Here is a 24354-nt window from a genome sequence, read left to right as displayed (position 1 = left end):
GTTTAACTTGTACCTAAAAACAGCCTCCAGCATTTTCTTCACATTTGTGAATACACTGCCTCAAACACTGTGCTTTTTGATAAGAGTCCATTCATACATTAAACTGTGTGGCATCAAGTGATATGAAATGCATGTGTGAGCCAACCCTAACCCTCACTTTCTTTTTTTTCTTTTAATTTTTGAGGGGTTTTTTAATACAAAAAGGAGCAAAAGAAACATACATGCTGCCCAAACAAAAGCACACAGAAATGCACTATTATTTACACAAACAAAAATCCTTCCTGCCCACAATCGCTTCCCACCACCACACCCCTCGACTTCCCTCCATCACACCACAACTTCCTTATTTTTTGAGTTTGATACAATCATTGCACTCTTTAGATTTTGGATTTTTCTCTCTTTATAACATTCCTAGATGTTGTTGTTCTTTCCGCTTTACACCTTTAATCTAAACATATCAACATATTCAATGTTTCCATGGAGCTTTGTTTCCAGGTAGGATCACAAATGCAAATCCAAGTACAGTAATACAATATTATGCCCCTCCTAGCACATGCACTGCAGAGATGTGGCTCCTCCACTCATTCTTCTCAAAGGACGAGTTAACTGGCCTGCCCTGATAACACCTTCAGCTATACCAAATGCAAGTTTTATTTGTGTCTCCCTTGGCAAAAGTGAGTCCTCAAACAGAGTTACAGGTTGCTGTTTTCCAAGTCCTGATTTAAATTTTTTAAAGAAGTTTTTGAATAAATCAAGAATGCATCACACCATAAATTATGGGACTTTTTAAAGCAAGTTTCTTTATTGAAGTAAACCCTTCATACATAATTATATTTCGGTAAAATCCTCTGGGACATCTTTGTGCCACTCTTGAACTCAGGAGCTCATTTTGGCCCAGTGATATTATGAAACGACTGTGACATTACAAGAATCTTATTCCAGCTCCAAACTGAACTCCATCACATATTCTGGAAAAACAAAAATAATTAGTATGATATGCAATGTACTGTAATAAATGCAATTTTAGCTTGAGATAACGCTTTACATTTTGCTGACCTTTAAGCAGAATATTTGTCTCACTTCTTGGCTTTATGTCACTAATTAAAGATTATAGATTTTCAGCTCCGATCCTATGTGCACTTACCTGGGAGTAAGCCCCACTTAAAACAGTGTAATTTGCTTCTGAACAAACATGCATATGAACATGCTGAAGTTTTCTTCTCCATTAAGCTTGACAATTAAATAGGAGCCTACTAAAATTTGCTGATGAGACCAGATTGCAATTTTTTTTTGTTTTCACCTAAATTCACATTGGTAGTTCTGTTTCTGAAACTGTGCTTCAACTTGGAAGCTGAATCCAATGAAACTGTGCATCCTTGATAAAAATGCACTTTCTGAGAAGAAATTTGCAGTCTAGAAATTCTCCTGGATTCCCAGGAGGCAGCAATGGCCAAGAGAGCTTTTATCAGTTACACCCTTGTGCAAATTAATTGAAACAAAGCATGTTTTCTACCTTACTCGTAATCCTGTACAGTGGTACCTCTTGTTACGTACTTAATTCATTCCGGAGGTCCGTTCTTAACCTGAAATGGTTCTTAACCCGAAGCACCACTTTAGCTAATGGGGCCTCCTGCTGCTGCCGCGCCGCCACTGCACAATTTCTGTTCTCATCCTGAAGCAAAGTTCTTAACCCGAGGTACTATTTCTGGGTTAACAGAGTCTGTAACCTGAAGCGTATGTAACCTGAAGCGTATGTAACCCGAGGTACCACTGTACTCAAAACAAACACGAAAAGTCAGTGGATCATTATGGTGTTGGAAGCCTGCAGCAAATAGAAGGAATGATGCGCTCACCACAATATATTGAGCAGGCATAGGCAACCTCGGCCTTCCAGATGTTTTGGGACTACAACTCCCATGGTCCTTAGCTAATAGGACCAGTGGTCAGGGATGATGGGAATTGTAGTCCCAAAACATCTGGAGAGCTGAGGTTGCCTATGCCTGATATTGAGGTTCTACGAAAGAGTTATTCCAGAGCTGGAAAAGAGGTATCCTGACAGTACTGGGATATTGCAGCATGCCCTAGCCCCCTGTCACACATCGAAAGTGGTGAAGAAATTCATGACAAAGCAGCAAATCCAGGTACTTGATTAGCCAGGGAATTCCCCGGACGTAAATCCCAATGAGAATTTGTGGGCTATAGGCAAAAGTCGCCTCCGTGCTGTAGACTGTACGACTATGGAGAAGCTCATTCAGGCACTGATTCAAGTGTGGTACTGGGATCCGAAAATCAACAGTGACTGTTCGAAACTAGTAGACTCTATGCCAAACCTTGTTCAAATGCTGCTTAAAAATAGCGGAGGTCATATCCATTACTAATGTATGTATATGTAAGTTTTGTACAATAAACTACATCGTTTGTTTCAATTAATTTGCACACGGGTGTACATCTCATATATTAACTGCACCCCTTCTCAGAGAACAAGGAACATGTCTTGGTTCTCTTGAAAATCAAATTACTCTAGTATGTTCCATGAGACTGTCCCTAACATCATTAGCATACAACTAGGTTGACAGATGGTGCAGAAAGAAGACCAAACCAACTGTTGCTCAGCTGTGCTGGATGTTAATATGAGTATGAGTGTGACTCAAAGTGCTGTTTCTAATGCACCTATAAAGCCTTGCATTTCCCTATATCAGATTGTTTCCCCTTATCAGCCAGTGTACCCTCTTTATGATAGGTAGATGAAGTCATGCTCTGAATCCTGCTTCTGCAGAAGGTTTAAGGAGAAAGGCTTTTCCTGTGACATTCTCTCCAGGGAAGCAATTAAGCAACAAATCTGTCTAGTTTTAGATGACTTGGCAGGGGGGGGGGAGAGGATCACTAGGGTTTTTTTTTAGCTCTCTAGTATTTTTTTCATCTTATAGTTTTGCAAGTCACTGGGCCTTGAACAGAGGTCATGCTATAAGCTCTTTTATGTTGGTACGCGATTAGAGAGGAGCATATAGTGGATTTTACAGTTCTGAAGCTGTAAAATACCTTATTTATGTTTTTTAACATATATATTAGGTGGAAAGGCAATTTAGAATAACCGAACATACCTGTCCCCACTTTGTACTCCCATTGGGATACAATAATTGAGTTCTAACCGAGCAATGTTTCCAAGCCTGAGAACTATTCCAGCACCATAAGACCACCGGATGCACTCTGCTAGTTTACGAAGATGAGCCTTAGGACCTTCACCTGGGAATGGAAAGGAAGCCAATGAGAATGAGACAATAACCAAATGTTTTCATGGCCAGTAGCCCAAGTTCTGTTCCAGGTACAAGGCAGTAAACTACAGTGGTGCCTCGCAAGACAAAAAGAATCCGTTCTGTGATTCTCTTCGTCTAGCGGTTTTTTCGTCTTGCGAAGCAAGCCATTGACGGATTAGTGGATTAGCGCTATTAGCGGCTTTTAGTGGCTTATCGGATCAGCTGATAAGCGGCTTAGCGGCTTAGAAAAAGGGGGGGAAAGGGAAAAAAACCAGCAGGAACTCGCAAGACATTGTCGTCTTGCGAAGCAAGCCCATAGGAAATTCGTTTTGCGAAGCACCTCCAAAACGGAAAACTCTTTCGTCTAGCGAGTTTTCCGTCTTACGAGGCATTCGTCTTGCGGGGCACCACTGTATTTTAAAACACTCAATTTTAAAAATATAATTTTTGCAGAAACAGTTAAAATGCCTTAAAAGGGGGGGAGGGCTCCAATGTATTTGCTTCTTACCATAATTAAGATTGCAGAGGTTGCCAGCGTTGAGAAAGAAGTGTGTTCTGAATAGATCTCCGAATCCTCCCCGGCCAGGCCGAAAAGGGAGAGGAGTGTACAAATGCAGACCTCCAGCCCAGTAAGCTTCACCTCCCAGGTAATCCCCTAGAAGAGTAACACAGCACAAAATATTCGCTACATCAGCAATCTCAAGAACACTATTCAGTATAAGAAAGAGGTATCCTCCATCACTTTAGGCTAAATCAACTTTTTTGCCATAATTGTCCATAGAAGCACTGCACACTGTAAAACTTTATTGAAGGTCCCACCTGCTGGCAATGAATCACAGAACAACTTTCAGAAGAATATTGTGGGATGGCAGCAATGCCTCCTCCATATCTGGGGGTCAAGCTGGAGGCATAGGGGTTTCCAGAGCTTGGGTTAACCCTTTTCGGCTTCACCCAGGCCTGGGAAGCTTGCCTGCCTAATTACAACATCATCTTTCTTTACTATGTTGTAGGACATAGGCAGAAATACAGATACATAAAGAACGCAATTTTGTCAATGCATCTTTCTGTATGTTCACTTAAAGAAGATAGATTTCCAAGGGACACTGAGTAACATTTTTCTGAAAAGGGGGTAGTAGGTCTGAGAAGTTTGGGAACCTCTGCCATAGAATATTAAACAGCCCAAGGTCTGGTTGAAGAGGAATGTTTTTGCCTGGCACCTAAAGACATGTAATGAAGGTGCCAGGTGATCTTCCTCAGGGAGAGTATTCCACAAATGGGGAGCCACCGCAGAAAAGGCCCATTCTCATGTTGCTACCCTCCGGATCTCTCACAGAGGAGGCACTTGAAGAAGGGCCTCAGGTAATGATTGCAGGGTTCAAGTGGAGAGGGGGCAGCCCTTGAAGTATTGCGGTCGTGAGCTGCTTAAGGTTTCATAGGTCAAAACCAGCACTCTGAATTGGGCCTGGAAACTAACTGGCAGTCGGGCCAGGATCAGTGTAATATGCTCAAACCGTCTAATCAGGTAGACCAACCATCTATCATCATCCTCAAGTATTCTCAGCCCATTTTCTGGGTCCTAGTAAAATTATTGACAATGATGCAGCCTACTAAAAATGTCTCAAACCTTCACTCTGTGGTCCAATGCTGTACATACTGAATCCACGCACACTTGTTGGTCCACCAAGATAAAATCTATAAGGAAAAGAGAACCATGAAGTGGCAGGCGACAAGGTGTGTTACAGCAGGCAGAAGGAACTGTACTTAACCACCTCCTCACCTCCAGATCCACCCTTTCAATATGATCAGGGCATATCCCTGTCTAAGCGTACAGAGGTGCCACTGTCACACCTAGTTTGGCCATCCTTTGCTAAACTTTTCTGAGATGCAGGAAATGCTGCCATTAAAGCAAACTGCCAAGTAGCTTGGTTTGGAAGCCATGCAAATGAGTACCATTAAAATCAATGCTTAAAACAAATTTCTTGATGCAAGAGATGCATCATTTCTATTTACATGCTATGCCAGACAGACAATTGGCAAACGCAAAGGAAAGCAAGTGGAATTACTTACCTATCAGCAATACTTGATGGTTTGTCTCCAATAGGAACCAACATTCCACCCCAAAGAGAAGTTGATAAAACCTTTAAAGAGACAGGCAATCATAGATTGAGTAAAATACAGTCATACCTCATGTTATGTTCACTTCATGTAACGTTCTTTCAGGTTACGTCCCGCGGCAACCCGGAAGTACCGGAAAGGGTTACTTCCGGGTTTTGCCACTTGCACATGTGCAGAAGCGCAAAATGACGTCGCGCGCATGCACAGAAGCGGCAAATCACAACCCACGCGTGCACAGACAGGCAGCTGTAGGTTGCGCTCTTTTCATGTTGCGAACGGGCCTCCGGAACAGATCCCGTTCGCAACCAGAGGTACCACTGTATATGACAGATGTGCAGATAAATGTTGGAGATGTGGATCCTCGAATGCAGGTATGAGGCCTGTTTGTGGTCTTGTTCATTAAGAATGAAACCCTAGTAGTAGTAGTAATAATAATAATAATAATAATAATAATAATAATAATAATAATAAATTTTATTTATATCCCGCCCTCCCCAGCCGAAGCCGGGCTCAGGGCGGCTAACAACAATCAAATAATCAGTCAAATAATCACACAATCTAAAAATATTTCATTATAAAATTAATTAAATCAAATTGATGGCAACCAATTAAGCAAAATTCTGTGCAGGTTGCCAGAGGAGGGAGTCAGGCTGCGCCCTGACCAAAGGCCTGGCGGAACAACTCTGTCTTGCAGGCCCTGCGGAAAGATGTCAGGTCCCGCAGGGCCCTAGTCTCTTTTGACAGAGCATTCCACCAGTTTGGAGCCGCAGCCGAGAAGGCCCTGGCTCTAGTTGAGGCCAGCCTAACCTCTCTGAGGCCTGGGACCTTGAGGATGTTATTATTTGCAGACCGTAGGTTTCTCTGTGAGGCATACCAGGAGAGGCGGTCCCGTAGGTACGAGGGTCCTAGGCCGTATAGGGCTTTAAAGGTTAAAACCAGCACCTTAAACCTGATCCTGTACTCCACCGGGAGCCAGTGCAGCTGGTATAATACCGGATGAATGTGCTCTCACAGCGAAGACCCCATAAGGAGTCTCGCCGCGGCATTCTGCACCCGCTGGAGTTTCTGGGTCAGTCTCAAGGGCAGCCCCACGTAGAGCGAGTTACAATAATCCAGTCTGGAGGTGACCGTCGCATGGATCACAGTGGCTAGGTCAGGACGAGAGAGATAAGGGGCCAACTGCTTAGCTTGGCGGAGATGAAAAAATGCCGCCTTTGTTATAGCTGTAATCTGCGCCTCCATAGAGAGGGAGGTATCGAAGATTACACCCAAACTCTTAACGGCCGGTGCTGGCACTAATTGCACCCCCGCAAGAGATGGGAGTAACTAGATTAATCACACTAATAACCCATTATGTTGTAACTTTGGACCCTTTAGCAATTCTATTGTGTTATTTAGATGACTAAATAAAACAAAGAACCTGTGTGGAACTTAATTGTCATTGCCTGCATGTTAGCAGCCCCAACATGAAAGAACAATTTACCACTTACAGTTAAAAAATAGCTAGCTAAAAGTTTGGAAATAAACCCACAGTTGGTTCAACTGCAGGATGGAAAAGAAAAGGAAATTTTAGGAGTAAAATGGCTCGCATTTATTGAATTTGTAAAAAATAAAAATATGTACTTTCTGAGGCAACATCAGTTACTTCCAGAATAATAGTATTTGTTATGTTGCCCCTTTTTCATCTTAGAATTTCCAGTGGAAAATAAGTTTCAATACATTCACAACAAATTGAAAGGCTGTCCAGGGGCGGTATAAATGACAGCGTGGCTCCACATAACCCAGCTCCAATCCCTGAGCCACTTTCATATTGTGAAGCCTTTTAAAAGAAGGGCTAGTTTCCTATATTGCACTTTTAAAAAATCAAAAGGGCACAAATAGATGGATTTCTCTAGATTGTACCTATATACTGCAAATTATGGTCAGGAGCCAAGAGTTGCCTAATGCCAAGCAAAGGGTTATGCCATTCTCCCCCCCCCCTCTCTCTCTCTCTCTCACACACACACACACACACTCCAACACAAACACACATTCAAACTGGCTTCTTAGAACAAGAAACCACCCCACCACATCACTAACTGCTTCTGAAACTCCCTCAAGTTTCAAAACTTACGTGACAATTATCACACCTGCATTTTCCATGTTAGGAAAATGCACACATTTTCTATATTCTAATATGCAGGCTGAACTGATTCTAACTGAACTGCTAAATGCTGTACTTAAAACAATTTGTAACTTTAAAAAGATACTTTATTTCATTTGGGGTTTTTTTAAAAGGTACTATGATACGAATCGTTTACTCCCAATAGCACCAAGTACTTACTGAATCCCACAAGAGCTTCTTGTTAAGCTGAAGTTCAAAGTCCTCTTTCAGAAAACTCACATCACCACCGGTATAGCCAGCCAACTCCTAAAATACCAAACAGACTCTTTTGAAGACAGAAATATAAATACAAAAACACATTTCCACACGAATCACTTGTTGTTTTATTATTTTGGTGGTATTATATATTAAACAAAATATTGATTTGAAGGCTAGCTCAATCAGGCAGGGAGCTGAAGTGTACAGGACTTCAACCAATAGTGCCATATTTTGCATACATATTGCAAATATAAAACACCCACCCACAGCTGTTTTCCAGAATCTGATAATACCTGGTTTATTTTCAGCAAAGCACCTCGTCTCGGCAAGATTGAAGAGTTACGAGAATCAATTACCATGGCGTGCTATAAACAAACACACATATGAAATGTTATAAGGTAGGAACAGTCAACTATGACATTCTTTTTTCCTGAATTGCATAGAATCTTATTGGAGATAGAGGAAAAAATTATTCATCACTATTTGTTTGGGCAAACATTCTACTAAACTCTTAACGTGATACTGCATAATCAAAATTATCTAGCAATAAAAGGTTCATCCTTAATTCTGAATTTTACTGAGTAGTTTTGTAGACTAAGCATACACTGAGCATTACAACATGAAGCTACTATATTATGTGGAAACTATGGCCAAGATCCAATTCGTTACACTGAGTGGCTGCATTCCTGGTGACAACTGCCAGTTATCCAACTGTGCACAAGCAACTGAGTATAAATACACATGTGAAACTGCAAAGGAGATATTTGTTCTTCCATCTGCAGTTTGCTGGATCACAGCACGACTACCAGCCACTGCAAGGTTAGCTCTGTCTCAGCAAGTGAAGAGAGAGAGGCGTACTAACTTATTGATATGAGGAAGAAAAGGAAACTCTTACAATATTCAGTTCCCTCCCATGTGGGGGATACCTCCCTTAAAATGATGCTCCCCTGACTAATTAGCAATGGCATATTTTTAGTCAAGTAAACATTCTGATAGATCAATTGAACCTTGCAGCTCTTATCGTGCATAAATATACAATTGCCACTTCAGCTATTTGCATATGAAAAACCAACTCCTATTAAGAAAGTTGTGTCTATCTTCATGTTAGGAAATGTACCCTTACAATGAACTGAAAATATTAGGTATGTAGTGAAACCTTATAACAATAACGTAAGTAGATAATTATAAATATAAAAGTATATATAAATGAATAAAGATGCTGTAATCTGAAATATATATATATCATTCAGTACAAAAATCAGCTTTCCTCATATCAGTGTAGACTCGAATCTCTATTGCTCTTGGGCAAGAACGGACAACAGGTGTCATAAGGAACCATTATTTCAACACTATTGCAGTTGGCTCAATTAATGTGGTACTATTCGTCAGCATTTGTCATACTTCAAAAATTCATATTCCAAATAGCAGAAGCTTACAGACACAGACGACTTGAGTGAATGCCCACTTTCTTCTCGGACAGAAAAGGATGCTGTTCTTGCAAGACAGCCGAGCTCTCTCCAGACCCCCTCCCATTTTAGCGTGTGGTTGGTCTTCCATATGGGAAACTGTAAAAGAAACAATTTCTTTAATTATGAATGAGAAAACATTTACGTATTTTCAGCATCTTTCACATATATCTTTCTGAGCCGGAGCACTGGGATTACTGGCAATGCAGCCAGTCTTAGAAGAGACTATAGGAGCTGCTGCTAAGGTACTTTGCTTTGACGGTCTCCTCCCAGGTTCACCTGGCTTCTCTCTTGAGGGCAGGTGCTAGCCAGGTGAGCTGGCTTTTTGTGAGGAAGGTGCTGGGCTGCTAGCTCCTTTCAAGAGAGTTGCTAGGCTCTCAGCTGGACTGGAGCCGAGGCAAGCAGCAGGCATCAGCTAATTCAAGTGAATTCTCACAGAAAGGAGATGCTGGGGTTTTGAAATCCATGCAAGGATTTGCCAGTTCCAGGAGGCAGCACTGGAGCAACAACAGAACAGGAAAAGTATCAGTGGCTGCATCTACTTCATTTTTAAAATGCTGCCTCCATTGCCTTCTGCTCCCCCACCTCAATTTTAGCAATGCAGAAGATGAAGCAAGAAGATGAGAAAGGAAAGGTTAAGTTTATCATGCCCAGCACAAATATTTCCTCCTCCTGAGTTCTCTGCAATCTTCAAAAAACTTGAGGGAGAAAACTTGGTTTGAGTGAGGGGCAGCTGCCAGACAGAAAGGCACTGTCACTGCAGATAACCAAATTTGTGGATTTCTCTCTCCCCAGCCAACCATAAACAAGTAGCGCTATTTTACCTACATTGAATTCTGTTGATATTCCTCTATCAGTTTCACGAAGAGAACTCCAAGGAAATTGTCCAGTTACTTTATACAGATTGAGAGAAAAGCTAGAAACATAACATTGAGATTTGGATTACTACAACAAAGAAAGGAGCTGAAGAACAAGTGTTTCATAAGATCACACCTATGGCACTGCTTAACTTTACCTATAGCAGATAAAAAGAACTCTTTACTTGGCAAGCAGGACAAGGCTATATGGCTCTGCCACATTTGTCATTGTAAAATCCTTAAAGGAAATATGTTAAGATTTCACCCGTGGTTCAAGTTCCTGGACCTCCAAACTAACCTTCTGTGCTGTAAGATCAACAATCCTATTTCACCATATGCCTCACAGACACTCTCTGTCTCTTACTAAATGAGCCAGGAAGGCAGAGATGAAATGCTAGCAGAATGGTGGTTCACCACTAGCAGGACAGGAGCCTAGCGCCAGCTATGCATGCCTTCAAGCTAGAACTGGAGCCTTGAGTTAGATCTAAATAGCTAAACCACAGAAGAATTGCTTACAATAGTACTGTACAAAATCCTTTAATAGCTTAAAAACCAATTAATAAGTTGGTTACAGAAAATGGAAGATAATTATCATATGTCATAATTAATCAACTTAATTTACTTTCAGTGTTAACAGTGAAATGCAGATAGTTGTACAAGGAGCCGCGCAAGCTTAACACTCCACAGCAGCGGTCTCTTAAAGTGCTGGCAGCCGAGACATCTACATTAACTTTCTGAACAGAACTATTTGATGAGAAAAGACAATTTACCATTTTATCATGAAATTTTACTGGTTTTGGATTTGACAAAAACTGTTGAAAGCTTAAGAACATATGGGAAGGATGAAACAAACTGAGCTGCCTTTCATTATCTTTGTGCAAGTGGACAGATATACAGCTGTTAGCGCAGACTAGATTTACTTGCAAACATGTCAAAACAGAATGATACTGTATTTGACTTGGAATTAGCTGAAACAAGAGATAGAAGCTAAACAGCAAGATATCTTGCTCACTTTCTCCAAAGTTCACCAGTGTTGGAAAAACTTGGAAATATAACCTAATTAATGCAGAATTAGTTCCAATGTAATACTTTGCACACATGGTGTGAGGAATCACTGCCCTGTATGTATACATGTAAAAAATATAGTTGAATGTGTCACCCAAAATGTTTGCTCAAAAAAATCTCCTGGGCTAAAGCTAGATACAGTACTTTTAATAACGATAGTAATAAAGTTGTGAAACTGACTTTCTATCCATGGGAATAACTCCCAAAATCCATAACCAATTTGGGCATTAACATGTTCTACTGAGGCCTGGTGCTCAGGAACACATCACCAGAGAGGAGTTTTCCCGGCTGCTGAAAGCCTGGCAAGGCAACAGTAGCAGATAGAAGGGAGAAGAAGGACTTTATACACGACTTCAACAGCAGTGGCAGCTGGGAGGCCAAGAAAACCAGCAACATCTGATGTCCATCTGCCTGGTAAGACCTACAGCAGTCAAGAAATGTCCCATTCAAGGAAAAGTATAGGAGAGAATGAAAACGTAGGAGTAAATTCTACCATGTAAACTGCCTTAAGAACTCTTTTGTTGGAACTAAGGAAGCATAGATTCTAAAAGTGCAAGACACTGGGTTGTATCCAATGTGGAGCTTCTGTTTCCTCTCCAGCCACAACACACATACCCCAACATTTGTTCCAGACCCCCCAAGCCTCCAGAGTTAGGGTACACAGGGGTGAGTGGGTGGAGCAGACAGGAGAATAAGCTCTGTTGTTCACACTAAGTCCACTGTATAAGCAGAGCTGAAGTACTGGGTGTGGCCCAATCTGTTGACACATGCCTTAAAATATTTGCTAACGGTCATAGCAGTGAAAGCTGTTATCAACTACTCTCAGTGTGACCAACTGCGGATGAGAGTGAACGTATTGAGTATTGGGGTCACTACCTTAAGTAGCTTATCTTTCAAAAAATGGGGGGTATACTGGTGATTTTATTGTCCTTTGTTGCACACCACTTACAATACATTTTCAAGGGTCTAGGGTTTTTCTAAATAGATGTACATAGCATTGAAACCTTACTACATTCTGAAGGTATCTTACTTTCTTTCGAAGTGACCAGGCTGTGGTTTGAAGAAAGAGAGACCATATGAAGTTTCCTTTGTGCCATAGGAGAACTGAAATGTCACCTTCTCGGCACGTCCAAATATATTCGGGAGTTTGAGTCCAAGTACCTGCAAGAGCCAGAATAAGCACTGAAGCATGTACAACTTTGCCAAGACACTTGCGCACTTAACTGTTTTCTGTAGTTTTTTGCTGCACACAAATGTTTCCAGTGGCAAAGGATACCTGCTCTGCACCCCCCTTCAAATGTTTATTATCACTATGCTACCCCCACCTGGGCTCTGGCATTGAGCAGGTTCCAGGTGCCATCTTGGTCTATCTGTCCCCCTCAATGTCCCAGAAGCCATTTGGGGGCATGGGAAGAGAAATATGACCACTGTCACAGAAAGCACAGCCCACAGAGCTGCAATGGTGAGAAGCCGGGGGGGAGGGGGGGAGGAACTCACCTTCTGCAAGCTCCCTTGCAGAAGCTGTGACTACAGCCCATTGCTCTTTGTGACATTTTAAACAGTGTGAATTTTAAAACCCAGTTAATAGTAGAGTTACTAACCCATATTTCCCCAAACCTTCATGGAAACTTTGCAGTTTTCAAGTAGTTAAAATATCCCTTTTATCATTATCTCAAGCTTCTCCATAAAAAAAACCCAGATAAATATATTATACACCATAGGTAAAGTACCAGTGCTCATATTGCTGTCAAATGTATGAAAGATGGAAAAACACATAAATCATTGCAAGTTTCTCAAATTGGAACCCTAAAGCATTTTTTGTAATTTTCACACAGAGCTGTCAATCATGTTCTAAATTTACAGAAGCATCAGTTTTTGAAAACATGTAAATTTCCTGACTACAAGCTTCTGATTTCAACTGAAACCTCCCTTCATTGAATCTCATAACAAGATAACATTATATAATAATAAGCACTCAACTGAAAAAATTGTGTTTTCAGCTTGGAATAAGATATTGCAATTATTTACAGTCTCAGCATATTTCTACACAATAAAAGCAGTCAAGAGATCAGAGATTTCTAGGACAACTGTAGAATAAACAGAAAAAAATGAACACATATACATCTCATTTATTTTAATGGAATTCTCATTCCAAATAAATGTATTTATGATTGGAGAGGGAAATCTGTTTTACCAAAATTAATTTAAATCACTTATGATAAAATAGCATATATCATATCACCACAACTTAGATTGCAGGAGGTTGTTAAGCAGGTCATACCATGCTGCCTTCATTATTGCCAACCATAGTATTATAACTTCCAGTTAATCTTCTCAGTTCTGTTACTTCAAATGTTACATCTAAACCATTTGGAAGGGCATCATCTCCTAAATACACAGACAGACGTATTAGTAAAGAAAAAAAATTTTTAAATCCAGTTTGACATTTCTAATTATTAAAATACAGTGTTTCTTAAGTAGCTTCTTAAAATACTTTAAATAACATATGTAATACCTAAATTAAGTTCTCACAGTTAAATACACCACTCAGAAAAATGCCTTCACAGAAGCTAATACCCCAAACAGATTCATCCCATGCATTTGACTTTTATAATACTAAACACTGTTTGGTTCAAACTATGAACACTTAACAGTGGAATTGAAGATTTAAGCACAAAATCAGGACAGGAGCAGAGATCTGTGTGCCTTACCATACTTCCCTCTAGCCTCTTATAACATTTCCTTTATTTTTATTATCATAATTAATTTATTAATCACTCCCTACACAATCATCCCAAGGTGATGTATAATAATAAAAAACAGAAGCAAAAGTTTAAAAAAAACAACAACTAGCTGATACATTTTAAACAAAACTAAAGCAATACAGAACAGACACTCATGGCAAGGACCCATTCATCCAGCTGGGAAAGCCAGGGGGCAGGAATCTTTGATTGTTTTCATAATGTACAAATAGTGGTGCCTGTCATATCTGAACAGGAATGCTATTCCATAGAACAGGGACAGCTACACTAAAATCCCTGCTCCAAGTTACTGCGGAGAAGGCTTCTAAGATCTTGGAACTTGCAGGAGAAGTTTCCCCACAGACCACAAGGCCCTGCCAAGTATGTAGGGGTTAAGGCAGCCTCCCACAAAACCTGATACTGCTGTATAGGACCTTACATGTTAGTATCAAATCCTTGAACTCAGCCTGGCAGCAGACTTGGCAGCTAGTGCAAATCCTACAAGCAGGGTGTTCTATGCTGGCAGTCGTCTGCCCACAAACGCACCTTCAGACCAACCCCAAGGGGAGCCCCACACAGAATGCACTGGAGTAATCCAACTGTGAGGTTACCAATGCATGGACAGGCTGTCCCGATCCAGTCCTGGTACTTCTTTCTAGTACTGGGTCTTCTACCATCACAATTTCAGCTGATTAATAAGGGAAAGTATGTATCAACCTTCACTATCCATTTATCCTGTGAAGGTTTTGGACTACAACTCCCATTATTCCTGATTATGTGCCATAGTAGCTGGTGCTGATGGAAGTTGCAGTCCAAACCCTCTGGTGGGCATCAATCTGGGGAAGGCTGGTCTAGATGGCAGCAAACCAGCACCATGTTTTAATTGGAGGCAAGCTCAGTGCCAAGGCTAGCAACTACACAGTTATAGAACTCAATGAAAACAAATACAACCTGTCACCCTGATGGATACTTTGCTGCCTGATATCTATATATTGAAACTAAGCATTCCATTCATTTATGCTACACTAGAACTATTGATGTATAAAATAGTCTGTCCTATCAAAGGAGGGATAGCCAATTTTAGTTATACTCAGACCTACTGGAATCAACGGATTTAGGTAACTTAACTCCCATTTATTTCAATGGTTCTCCTGCAAGAGTTACTTATTTTAACCTCCTTCAAAGTATTTAAATATGACACATATTAAACTACTGTAAAGCTATATTAAAGCTCAAGGAAAAACAAATCACACACACTGATAATTACCTTGACACGTATCAATTAGAACATCCACCTGTCTAAAAATTCCTAGACGGAGGAGCTTTTCACGAGCTTCATGGGACTTCCTCATAACCTTCAAAATATTTAAGGTTTAGCTTTGCACCTTAATGACTAAATGTTCAACAGTTATTTGCCAAATGCATACATTCATTATCTCACATATTGCTCTACATTTTCATTACACAAACGGGAATTCCAAGACACAGAGTGGACCTCACATAAATCAGTTTAGCATCCAACCCCAGCATGTATAAATAACTAAACTCAAAAAGTAATAACAGGAATTCATGAGGCTTATGTCTGCAAGAGCAAGACTGCAGTTTAGCACCATATTTATACACTGGAATATCTGCTTATAAAGAATACCCATGCTTCTGTTAAAGCATGTTTTGCAATATTGTTTTGGCATGTCAGTTTATATAGCCTATAAACCTGATGCGTCGAGGCCTTATGTCAGCTGCTGCTAAGCTTTTCTGTCTAGTGTTGGTGTTTTGTGTACTGAGGTGTTGTTATATTTTGAATGTCATTTTTAACCTTTTTCTTAACCTAGATTGTAAATTGTCAAGAGATGCCCTGTGCTAAGTGACTTAAACCAGACACAGACAAACTCAGCCCTCCAGATGTTTTGGGACTACAATTCCCATCATCCCTGACCACTGGTCCTGTTAGCTAGGGATCGTAGGAGTTGTAGTCCCAAAACATCTGGAGGGCCGCGTTTGCCTATGCCTGACCTAAACAATAACATAATAGTAATATTAAACAAGTATCCTGACATTTTTAGACTTCACAGTATTTTCAAGCTTTTGAGAGTTTCAGGATTTCACTACTTACATCAATGAGGTCTTTAGCCTTGAATACGTCACCAATTTCATACATGATAATGTCATCTTTAGTCCTTCCAAGTCCATCAAAGTGCACATGTTGAACCACAACCTAAAGATTAAGATGGTTCTCATCAAAATGTTAACCCTGGAAACATTCCAAGGACAACTAGAATTTCTGCTCAACTAAAACATAATGGTGCCATAACCAATGAATTATTGAATTACAATTCCAAGACAGCACAGAACATTGTCTCATCACGAATCAAAGACAAGAATTTTAAGTGGCAAAAGCAGCATCATTATTAAACAGGTTTTTACATTATTTTGTGGATGAAGCCCATATTTTACCAGCTTCCTTGCAAGATCATAGCGACTTTGTCAAAAGCCCTACTGAAATCAAGATACACTATGTCTACAGCATTCCCCTTATTCACCAAGCTTGTAACTCCATCAAAAAAAAGAAATGAGATTCGTCTGGAATGACTTATTTTTGAGAAACCCATGATGAGTCTTAGTAACCACAGCATCATTTTCTAAGTGCTTACAAACCAATTCTTGAATTTTTGTTCTAGGACCTTTGCTGGTATTGATGTCAAACTCACCAGTCGGTAGTTATGTGGGTCTTTCTTTTTTCCCCTTTCGAAGATGGAGACATTTGCCCACCTCTAGTTTGCAGGTACATCACCTGTTCTCCAAGAATTTTCTTTACACAATTGTTTACTAATACCTGAAGAGAATTATTCATTGCTAAATGGTAAGAATTCTGCTCCTACTAAAATTATGACTGTGTTACAATGACTGTGAACTGTTAAATAGAAAGACAATGGGGTATCCCAATACTCACATCTTTATTTTCCAGTATTTCCTGTTTGGTTTCTGGCTCAACTTCAACCAGTTCAGCTTCTTCCCCTATAGCACCAAAATCAGGTCCGCTCATTGGAAGAGGCTCCAAACTCTGAACAGGATAAAAATTCACCAAATATATCAATTGAGTTAAATTGGATTTAGTTTTTCAAGTCGTCAAGTATTTATAGTAATTCTTACCATGCCATCCACCTTACCATAAAAGGATGCAGTCTTGTGCAGTTGTGTTCCCAGAATCTATGTATGTAGACACAGAATCTATCTATGCAGTTTCATTATGCAAGAGTGGTAAAGGAATGGTATCCAATTAAGTCAAAAACAGAGTAGACTCACTGAAAGTGGCAGGCTTACGTTATTTAAATCCAGTTGTTTCAATAGTGGATATCACTCATAATGTATACTGCATAAGATAAGCCTGTCAGTCAGCTCAGTTGGAGAGAATGTAGTGCTGATAATGCTAAGGTTGTGGGTTCGAGCCCATCTAGGCCAGCTGTATATTCCTGCATATTTCCTAGATAACCCTTAGGATACCTTCCAACTTTACATTGCTATGATTCTAATTGCCTTACACAGTATTACATTCTTCAGCTTGCCTTTTTATTTTACAATGCACTTGGCCAGTATAAAAGCTATTTAGAGAATGAATATCTCACAGAACTCAGAAGGGTTACTTAATAAAGAAAGATCGTTCACTAAGATTTTAAGCAGGTATATATTTTTAGACGTAACCTGCATTGGTCATTTATGTTCGGGGTGTGGCTCTCATTCCATTATAGACACCTATGGTGCTGGCTGTGTTGTCCCTACTTGACCAGCTGACACAAGCTGCATAAAACTTTAATTTCCAAAATCCTAAATTCATTTCAATATGAGACCACTGGAAACTGTCACCCTATACTTAAGGTACTTTTGAATGTGAGCTTTAAATGTATACTTTGAATAGCCCTGTAAAACTTCACCCACCTCTATTCTTTTCAGACAGCTACTTTGAAATAAAGGTACACTATTAATGCTGCAACAGAGAAGCTTCAGATTTTGTAATCCAATGTGTGGTGGGGGAGTAAGTTAAATACACATTGTCATTTGGGTTAATGTATCATTTTGATTCTCTAATATGCAGGGATGGGATTGCCAATTTTTGAAGGACTTTGAAGACACTATGAAACAATATTGATATAAAAATGTTTGGAATATAGCTTTGGTTGAAAAGTTGGCAACAACATTGGCCAGGATGACTAAAAAGAGGGATAGTTAAAGATCAGAATGATTTCATTTTGTAATGCATATGAATAAGAAAATGAATGATGTAATGCTGCCATCTCAGTATGCTACTTTGTGGAACACAGCTGTTTATTTTTCCTGTAGCAACATTTGCCATCTTTCTACTGTACGTTATAGAGGAATTGTGGGGGTTTTGCTGTGTCTATTAGCCTCTGGAACTAAGTTTTATTTACATTTTAAGTTATGGTCAGAAATTTATGTTTTAAGTTTTTGGGGTTTTTGCATGTTTCTATGCATAAAATAACATATTTTTTTTAAAGTTAGATTTTTCTAAGACCTCAAATTACCTGTTCAGTTGTAGCTGTTTTGTTATTGCTCTGTCTACATTTTTGCAGTTCACTTTATGCTTAATTTGTATACTTATGCTACTGTAGGATTCTCACAGGTACTAGAAATCACAGAATTGGAGAGTTGGAAGGGACCCTGAGGGTTCTCTAGTCCAACCCTGTGCAATGCAAGAATCAAAACTACAGCATCCCTGACAGATGGGTCGTCCAACCTTTGCTTTAAAAAAAACCCCAAAAAGCAAGATCACTACCTTCTGAGGGAGTTGGAATAGCTCTTGCTGTGAGAAACATCTTCCTGATGTTTAAGATGCAAAGTGTAGGTGCCACCTCCAAGTCAGTGTGACGCATGTGGGTGTGTCATGAAGACTTTCCATTCGCAACAGGTGTGTAAATACTGTGCTGCCAAGGAAAGCACTGCAGTCCCACCGGAGACGCCATCACAGGCAGCACCACTTTGGAGAATTATAAGGCTCCTTAGGGGAAGAAGGAGCCTCCCAGGCTCCACGCAAGCCAGTCCAGGTTAGCTGGCCAAAAGCCCTCCGCTCCCAGGACTGACAATCCCGGGACCGGGGGGGAGGGGACGCTGGAAGAAGAATGGATTGTTTTTATTCTCTTTTTTTTCTCTATTACTAGAAATACTTTATGAATGTTGGAAAAATGTTGAAATGAAATTACTTGGCTCTTGTAAAAAATGTATTAGGTAAAAAGGTAATGGTTATGAGAAGTTGGTAAAAATAAGATTTAAGTTTTAAGTTTTAAGTTTTTTTACAAGATAAGATGATAATAGAGTAAGGTAAAGTAATAACAGAATATTATGAATTTTGAAAAGGATTTGCTGTGATAATTATTAATCAAGATACAAGAGAAGGGAGGAGGAGGAGGTCATGGAAAGAAGGTAACGAAAATGGATAATTTGAAAATGGTGGTTTATTTTTTCTTTTTCTTCTTTTGTTTTGTTTTTTCTTTTTGTAATTTTGTTTTTTTATCTCTGTAATTTTGAGAAAACTCTTTTTTCAATAAATATCATTTTGGGGGGGGGGGAACAAAACCCCTCCGCTCCCTCCTCCTTCCTTGTTCCAAAGGCTTGAGGCGCCAGAGCATGTGCAAAGTCCACCACTACCCAAGGAAGGAAGGAAGCCTGGAGTGGAGCGCACTCAGAGCAGCCTTCATGCAAGCAGGCAGGCAGGCAGGCGCGCACCCCCTTCACGGGCGCCTTTGCACATTCTCAAGGTCACACTCTGCACATGCTCAGGAAAACGCTGCTCGGAATGTTCGGTATTGTTTTTAAGGAGAGCCCTAAGAAAGGCGGTGGGGATTCTGCACATGCTCAGAAGAACGCAGATCAGAATAGACAATATCCTTTTCAGGTGGCGGCCGTAAAAAAACCCAATGCCAATAATCCTAGGAGGAGGAGGAATTCTTCACATGCTCAGAGGAACGCTGTCCCGAGCCGCCGGGCCTTGTTTTAGCGGAGGGGCGCGGCCCCGGTGCGCGCGTGCACGTGAGGGCGCGCGGGGCGGCGGGTGTCTCCGCTCCCTTGGCGGCCCCGATCCCTCCTCCGCCCAAGGTCGCCGCCGAGCCCGCGGGGCCGGGCGCTCCTTACCCGCGCGTGGACGGTGCCCATGGCCGCCTCTCAGCGACGCCGAGCGGCCGAGCGAGCGGGAGAGCCGGCGAGGGAGCGGCGGGCGAGGGAAGAAGCGCCGCGACGGTCCCTCAGGAGGAGAAGCTGCAGCAGCGCGGGGCGGCGGCCATGACAGGAAAGCGCGTCGGCGGCAGAACGAGTCTGATTGGCCAGGCCGGGGCGGAAGGGGGCGGGGACTGAAAGAGGGGCGCACGGAAAGGAAGGGCGCCGAGACCGTAGATAAAAGAAACGGGGGAGCCAAGAGAGATGAATAGCCGCGAGCTTCCGGGATGTATGAGGATGTGGCTAGCGGCAGGGCCGGCCCTCCCACGAGGCAAGGCGAGGCCACTGCCTCGGGCAGCAGGGTCCGCTGGGGGGCAGCGGATCCCCATGCAGAATCCAAGGCGCGCAGGAGTTGTAAGAGTGGACAGGGACCCCCGAGGGTCAATAATAATAATAATAATAATAATAATAATAATAATAATAATAATTTATTATTTATACCCCGCCCATCTGGCTGGGCTTCCCCAGCCACTCGGGGCGGCTTCCAAAAGAATATTAAAATACTATAATACATCAAACATTAAAAGCTTCCCTAAACAGGGCTGCCTTCAGATGTCTTCTCAAAGCCTGGTGGTTGTTGTTCTCTTTGACATCTGCTGGAAGGGCGTTCCACAGGGCAGGTGCCACTACCGAGAAGGCCCTCTGCCTGGTTCCCTGTAACTTGGCTTCTCGCAGTCAGGGAACCGCCAGAAGGCCCTCGGCGCTGGACCTCAGTGTCCGGGCAGAACGATGGGGGTGGAGACGCTCCTTCAGACGAACCCCGCTGCCATGCAGGAATCCCAACTCGCGTCAGATACGGGACCCGAGCGGACCCTGCTTCGCTTCTGCAGATGCGCGGGGAGCCGATATGCGCTTCGCCTCCGGTGCCCCCATCTCTCGGGCCAGGGATGCGGACTTATAAAAAATATTGGGGGGGCCCGGGAAAGCTCATGAATAATAAATAAGCTCATGAATATGCAAATAAAGTGGCGCCGCCCCCTCGTGAGCGAATAGGGGAGAGCGTGCTGCGCCTATTAATCAGCTCCGGAACAGCTGATATGCGGGAAACGTGGGGCTAGCCGGAGAAGAGAGGGCGAGCCCCCTCCGCTCTGGCCCTAAATAGGGCAAGCCACGCCCCCCCAGCCAGTGTGGCCGGTCGGGATTCCCCTGTTCTCGCGGGGGCTGAAACCGGCAGTGCCTTGGGAGTGGCGGTGGTGCTGCGAAGCAGCGAGGCAGGAGCCCCCGCCCCCGGGGATTCCCTAATCTCGCGGGGGACGGCCGGGGCTCTCCGACTAGGGCGCGCGGCTGACTGGCTGGCTGGCAAGGGAGCAGGTGGGGAGGAGGCGGGGGACGGCGGCGGCGCTCTGCTGGAAGGGCGCCCGAGATTATTGGGGGGGCTGAGCCCCCCAAAAAAAATTTTTGAGGGGGCTCGAGCCCCCTCAGGCCCCATGGAGTCGGCGCCTATGTCTCGGGCACTCGGGTTCACGTCTGAACCCTACGACTGCCCCCCCGGGTGCTGATCGTGGAAATTGGGCGGATTGGCGTCGCCGGAAGAAGCGGCTGCGCGCCTCCTCCAGCAAAAAGGTGGGAGGCGGCGCGAAAGCGCCTGCTGTGCTGTCCAGCTCCAATTTAAAAAGAGAGGTTTTTTAAATAGTGCTTTTATAATTGCCACGCTAAATGCCTTTACAGGATTGTGAACGTCGTGCCCCATGAGACCACAGAGCCATCTTGCGGGTTAGCGGTGAGTGGCTGAGACATAGCTTTCAACTTTTCCTTTTTCTTGCGAGGAATCCTATTCGGAATAAGGGAATTTCCCTTTTTTTAAAAAACGGGAAAGTTGACAGCTATGGACTGAGAGTCGTTTGGATCCCAAGCCCCAAACCCTCAGCGCAAAAGACAGACATGCCGCAGCAGGTTTGCAGCAGGCAAAGGCCAAACTACTTAAAATTTCATTTTTTGGTCCCAATCCGTCGCTCGCATTTCGCATCCAACAGCACGATTCAAAAACACGTGTCGATCTGTCTTCTGGTGCTGCCTGCGATGGTAGGGATTGCACCTCCTGTCGTGAGAATTGCACCCTCTGCACACGCCCTATGGCTCAGTAGAAGAAGAGTAGAAGAAAAGATCTGGCTTACTCGCCACCTTGCTCTGCATTGCTTGTTGCAATTCTCCGTTCCATCCTTACTGCTTGAAATAAAAAAGGAAGCCCAAAACACAAAATTAGAAAGAGCAAGCACTTTTTTACTGTGCAGCTTCCTTCTTATTTCTGCTGCCTGAACTAAAAACACTGTGTTTCTACATTTCACAGACAGATTTCACTTCTGCCGAAGGCAAAAATGAAATTGGGGTTCTGAAAGTACCAGGAAGCTCCATGTTTCTCTGATAAAGTTGCTATTAACGTTTATCCATCGGTCACTCCATCCCCTGGCACCTCCATGGCAAGAGAATTGTATGCTGGACTTTGCAATTGGAACTTACAAGCAGAAATTCCTTATTTATTTATTTATTCATTCATTCATACATACATATGCCGCTGTTTTCCCTGATATGGAGTCAAGGCAGCTTGCAGATGAAATAATAACAGTTGAAAGATGGGACAATCGTTTAAAAAAAGCAATGGAACATGAATAGAATTAAAACATTTTATTTTTTAATCCAATGAAAACATGCAGATAATTACAATTAAAAACAGCACAGCACCAGACCTTTAATTAAAAGTAGTCAGTTCACAAACAGCCTGTTGGAATAAATTGTCTCTGGGCGACTGCCCCAGGGACGCGGACTTATAAAAAATATTGGGGGGGCCCGGGAAAGCTCATGAATAATAAATAAGCTCATGAATATGCAAATAAAATGGCGCCGCCTCCTCGTGAGCGAATAGGGGAGAGCGTGCTGCGCCTATTAATCAGCTCCGGAACAGCTGATATGCGGGAAACATGGGGCTAGCCGGATTCCCTAATCTCGCGGGGGACGGCCAGGGCTCTCCGACTAGGGCGCGCGGCTGGCTGGCTGGCTGGCGAGGGAGCAGGTGGGGAGGAGGCGGGGGACGGCGGCGGCGCTCTGCTGGAAGGGCGCCCGAGATTATTGGGGGGGGGCTGAGCCCCCCCAATAAAATTTTTGAGGGGGCTCGAGCCCCCTCAGGCCCCATGGAGTCGGCGCCTATGCTGCCAACAAAGTTCCAAAGTCTTGGCGCAGCCACCGAGAAGGCGCTGTTAGTCACGTCAGTTGTTATGTGAAGGACTGTGATAGTGTACCCCAACATTTCCTATCCTCCTGTGATTGGGCCCTTGGGAGAAGGCAAAAGGCTCCCAAACTTACACCTATGCTGTATTCAGATACCAGCCACTGAGATGACTCACTGCCCCACCCAAAATTTTCAGGCAAAGCATTGTGGGAATTGTAGTTTTGTAGCAGACTCTAAACACTCCAGACTCCTGGTGTGGAGCCAAGATTTTCTTCAGTCCCACCTACTGGTACATTGTTGTTGTTACTTTTATTTATTAAATGTGTTACGTCACTTTATCCTGCCCAAAGCAAAAATACACACATTTGAAAATGTGTAGCTTGAAAATGCACACATTTTTGGCCACTCTTTTAGATTCTATTTGGCCAAGGTTTGGTTCAATTTAAGCATGTGCTTTCTAAGTTTGGGTGCTTATCCTTCATCTGAGAGAGTCCTCATAGGTCCCTGGTCAGCTATGTAAAACAGGTATGAGCCCATACCTTAATATGTAAAAACATTAATAGTTTTTAAAGGCAACTTATCTCCATGTTATAAAACACCTCATTTGTTCTCTACTAAATAAAATGTATGAATGATTAAGTGCATGCAACTCATGGGGATTTATTTCCACATCAACATGTATAGCAGCCGGCCATGCATGCAGTTGGGGGTGGGCAGTACAGTGGTACCTCAGGTTACATATGCTTCAGGTTACATATGCTTCAGGTTACAGACTCCGCTAACCCAGAAATAGTGCTTCAGGTTAAGAACTTTGCTTCAGGATCAGAACAGAAATCGTGCTCCGGCGGCACGGCAGCAGTGGGAGGCCCCATTAGCTAAAATGGTGCTTCAGATTAAGAACAGTTTGGGGTTAAGAATGGAGCTTCGGAACGAATTAAGTACTTAACCTGAGGTACCACTGTATTTAGAATCCAAACACTAAATTTTCAAAACAAAAGCAAATCAAGCTGAATAGTAAATTGCATTTCATAAGTGCATGAAAAGCTGGCTCTATTCAGAATATACTTGTAGAAGAAAAAGCAAAATCCTGCCCACAGGTTTACTCCCTA

The 24354-nt window shown here is 42.4% G+C and overlaps 1 protein-coding gene across 1 annotated transcript; it reads right to left on the bottom strand.

Annotated features, from left to right (window-relative positions):
• Nucleotides 1–774: 774 nt before the first annotated feature.
• SAMM50 (SAMM50 sorting and assembly machinery component) lies at nt 775–20171 on the bottom strand. The gene is made up of 15 exons (XM_082223188.1): nt 20002–20171; nt 16811–16921; nt 15974–16075; nt 15128–15215; nt 13401–13507; nt 12150–12280; nt 10026–10113; nt 9168–9296; nt 8025–8096; nt 7693–7779; nt 5322–5392; nt 4879–4946; nt 3763–3909; nt 3102–3243; nt 775–968 (listed from the first exon to the last, which is right to left on the bottom strand). The coding sequence occupies exons 1-15, from the start codon at nt 20020–20022 to the stop codon at nt 923–925; spliced, it is 1410 nt and encodes a 469-aa protein (XP_082079314.1). The 5' UTR covers nt 20023–20171; the 3' UTR covers nt 775–922.
• Between the last annotated feature and the right edge of the window lie 4183 nt (nt 20172–24354).

The sequence above is a fragment of the Podarcis vaucheri genome (assembly GCF_965113315.1).
Source record: "Podarcis vaucheri genome assembly, chromosome: 5".
NCBI classification, from domain to species: Eukaryota; Metazoa; Chordata; class Lepidosauria; order Squamata; family Lacertidae; genus Podarcis; species Podarcis vaucheri.
This window is presented reverse-complemented; position numbering and strand designations above follow the sequence as displayed.

Excerpts from the sequence above, each read along its gene's own strand:
- SAMM50 (XM_082223188.1), bottom strand. The coding sequence starts at position 20,022 with ATGGGCACCGTCCACGCGCGG. Across the intron at positions 15,216-15,973 it reads AGGCTAAAGACCTCATTGAT|GTTATGAGGAAGTCCCATGA; the intron begins GTAAGTAGTGAA and ends AATATTTTGAAG. Across the intron at positions 12,281-13,400 it reads GCAATAATGAAGGCAGCATG|GTACTTGGACTCAAACTCCC; the intron begins GTATGACCTGCT and ends TGGCTCTTGCAG.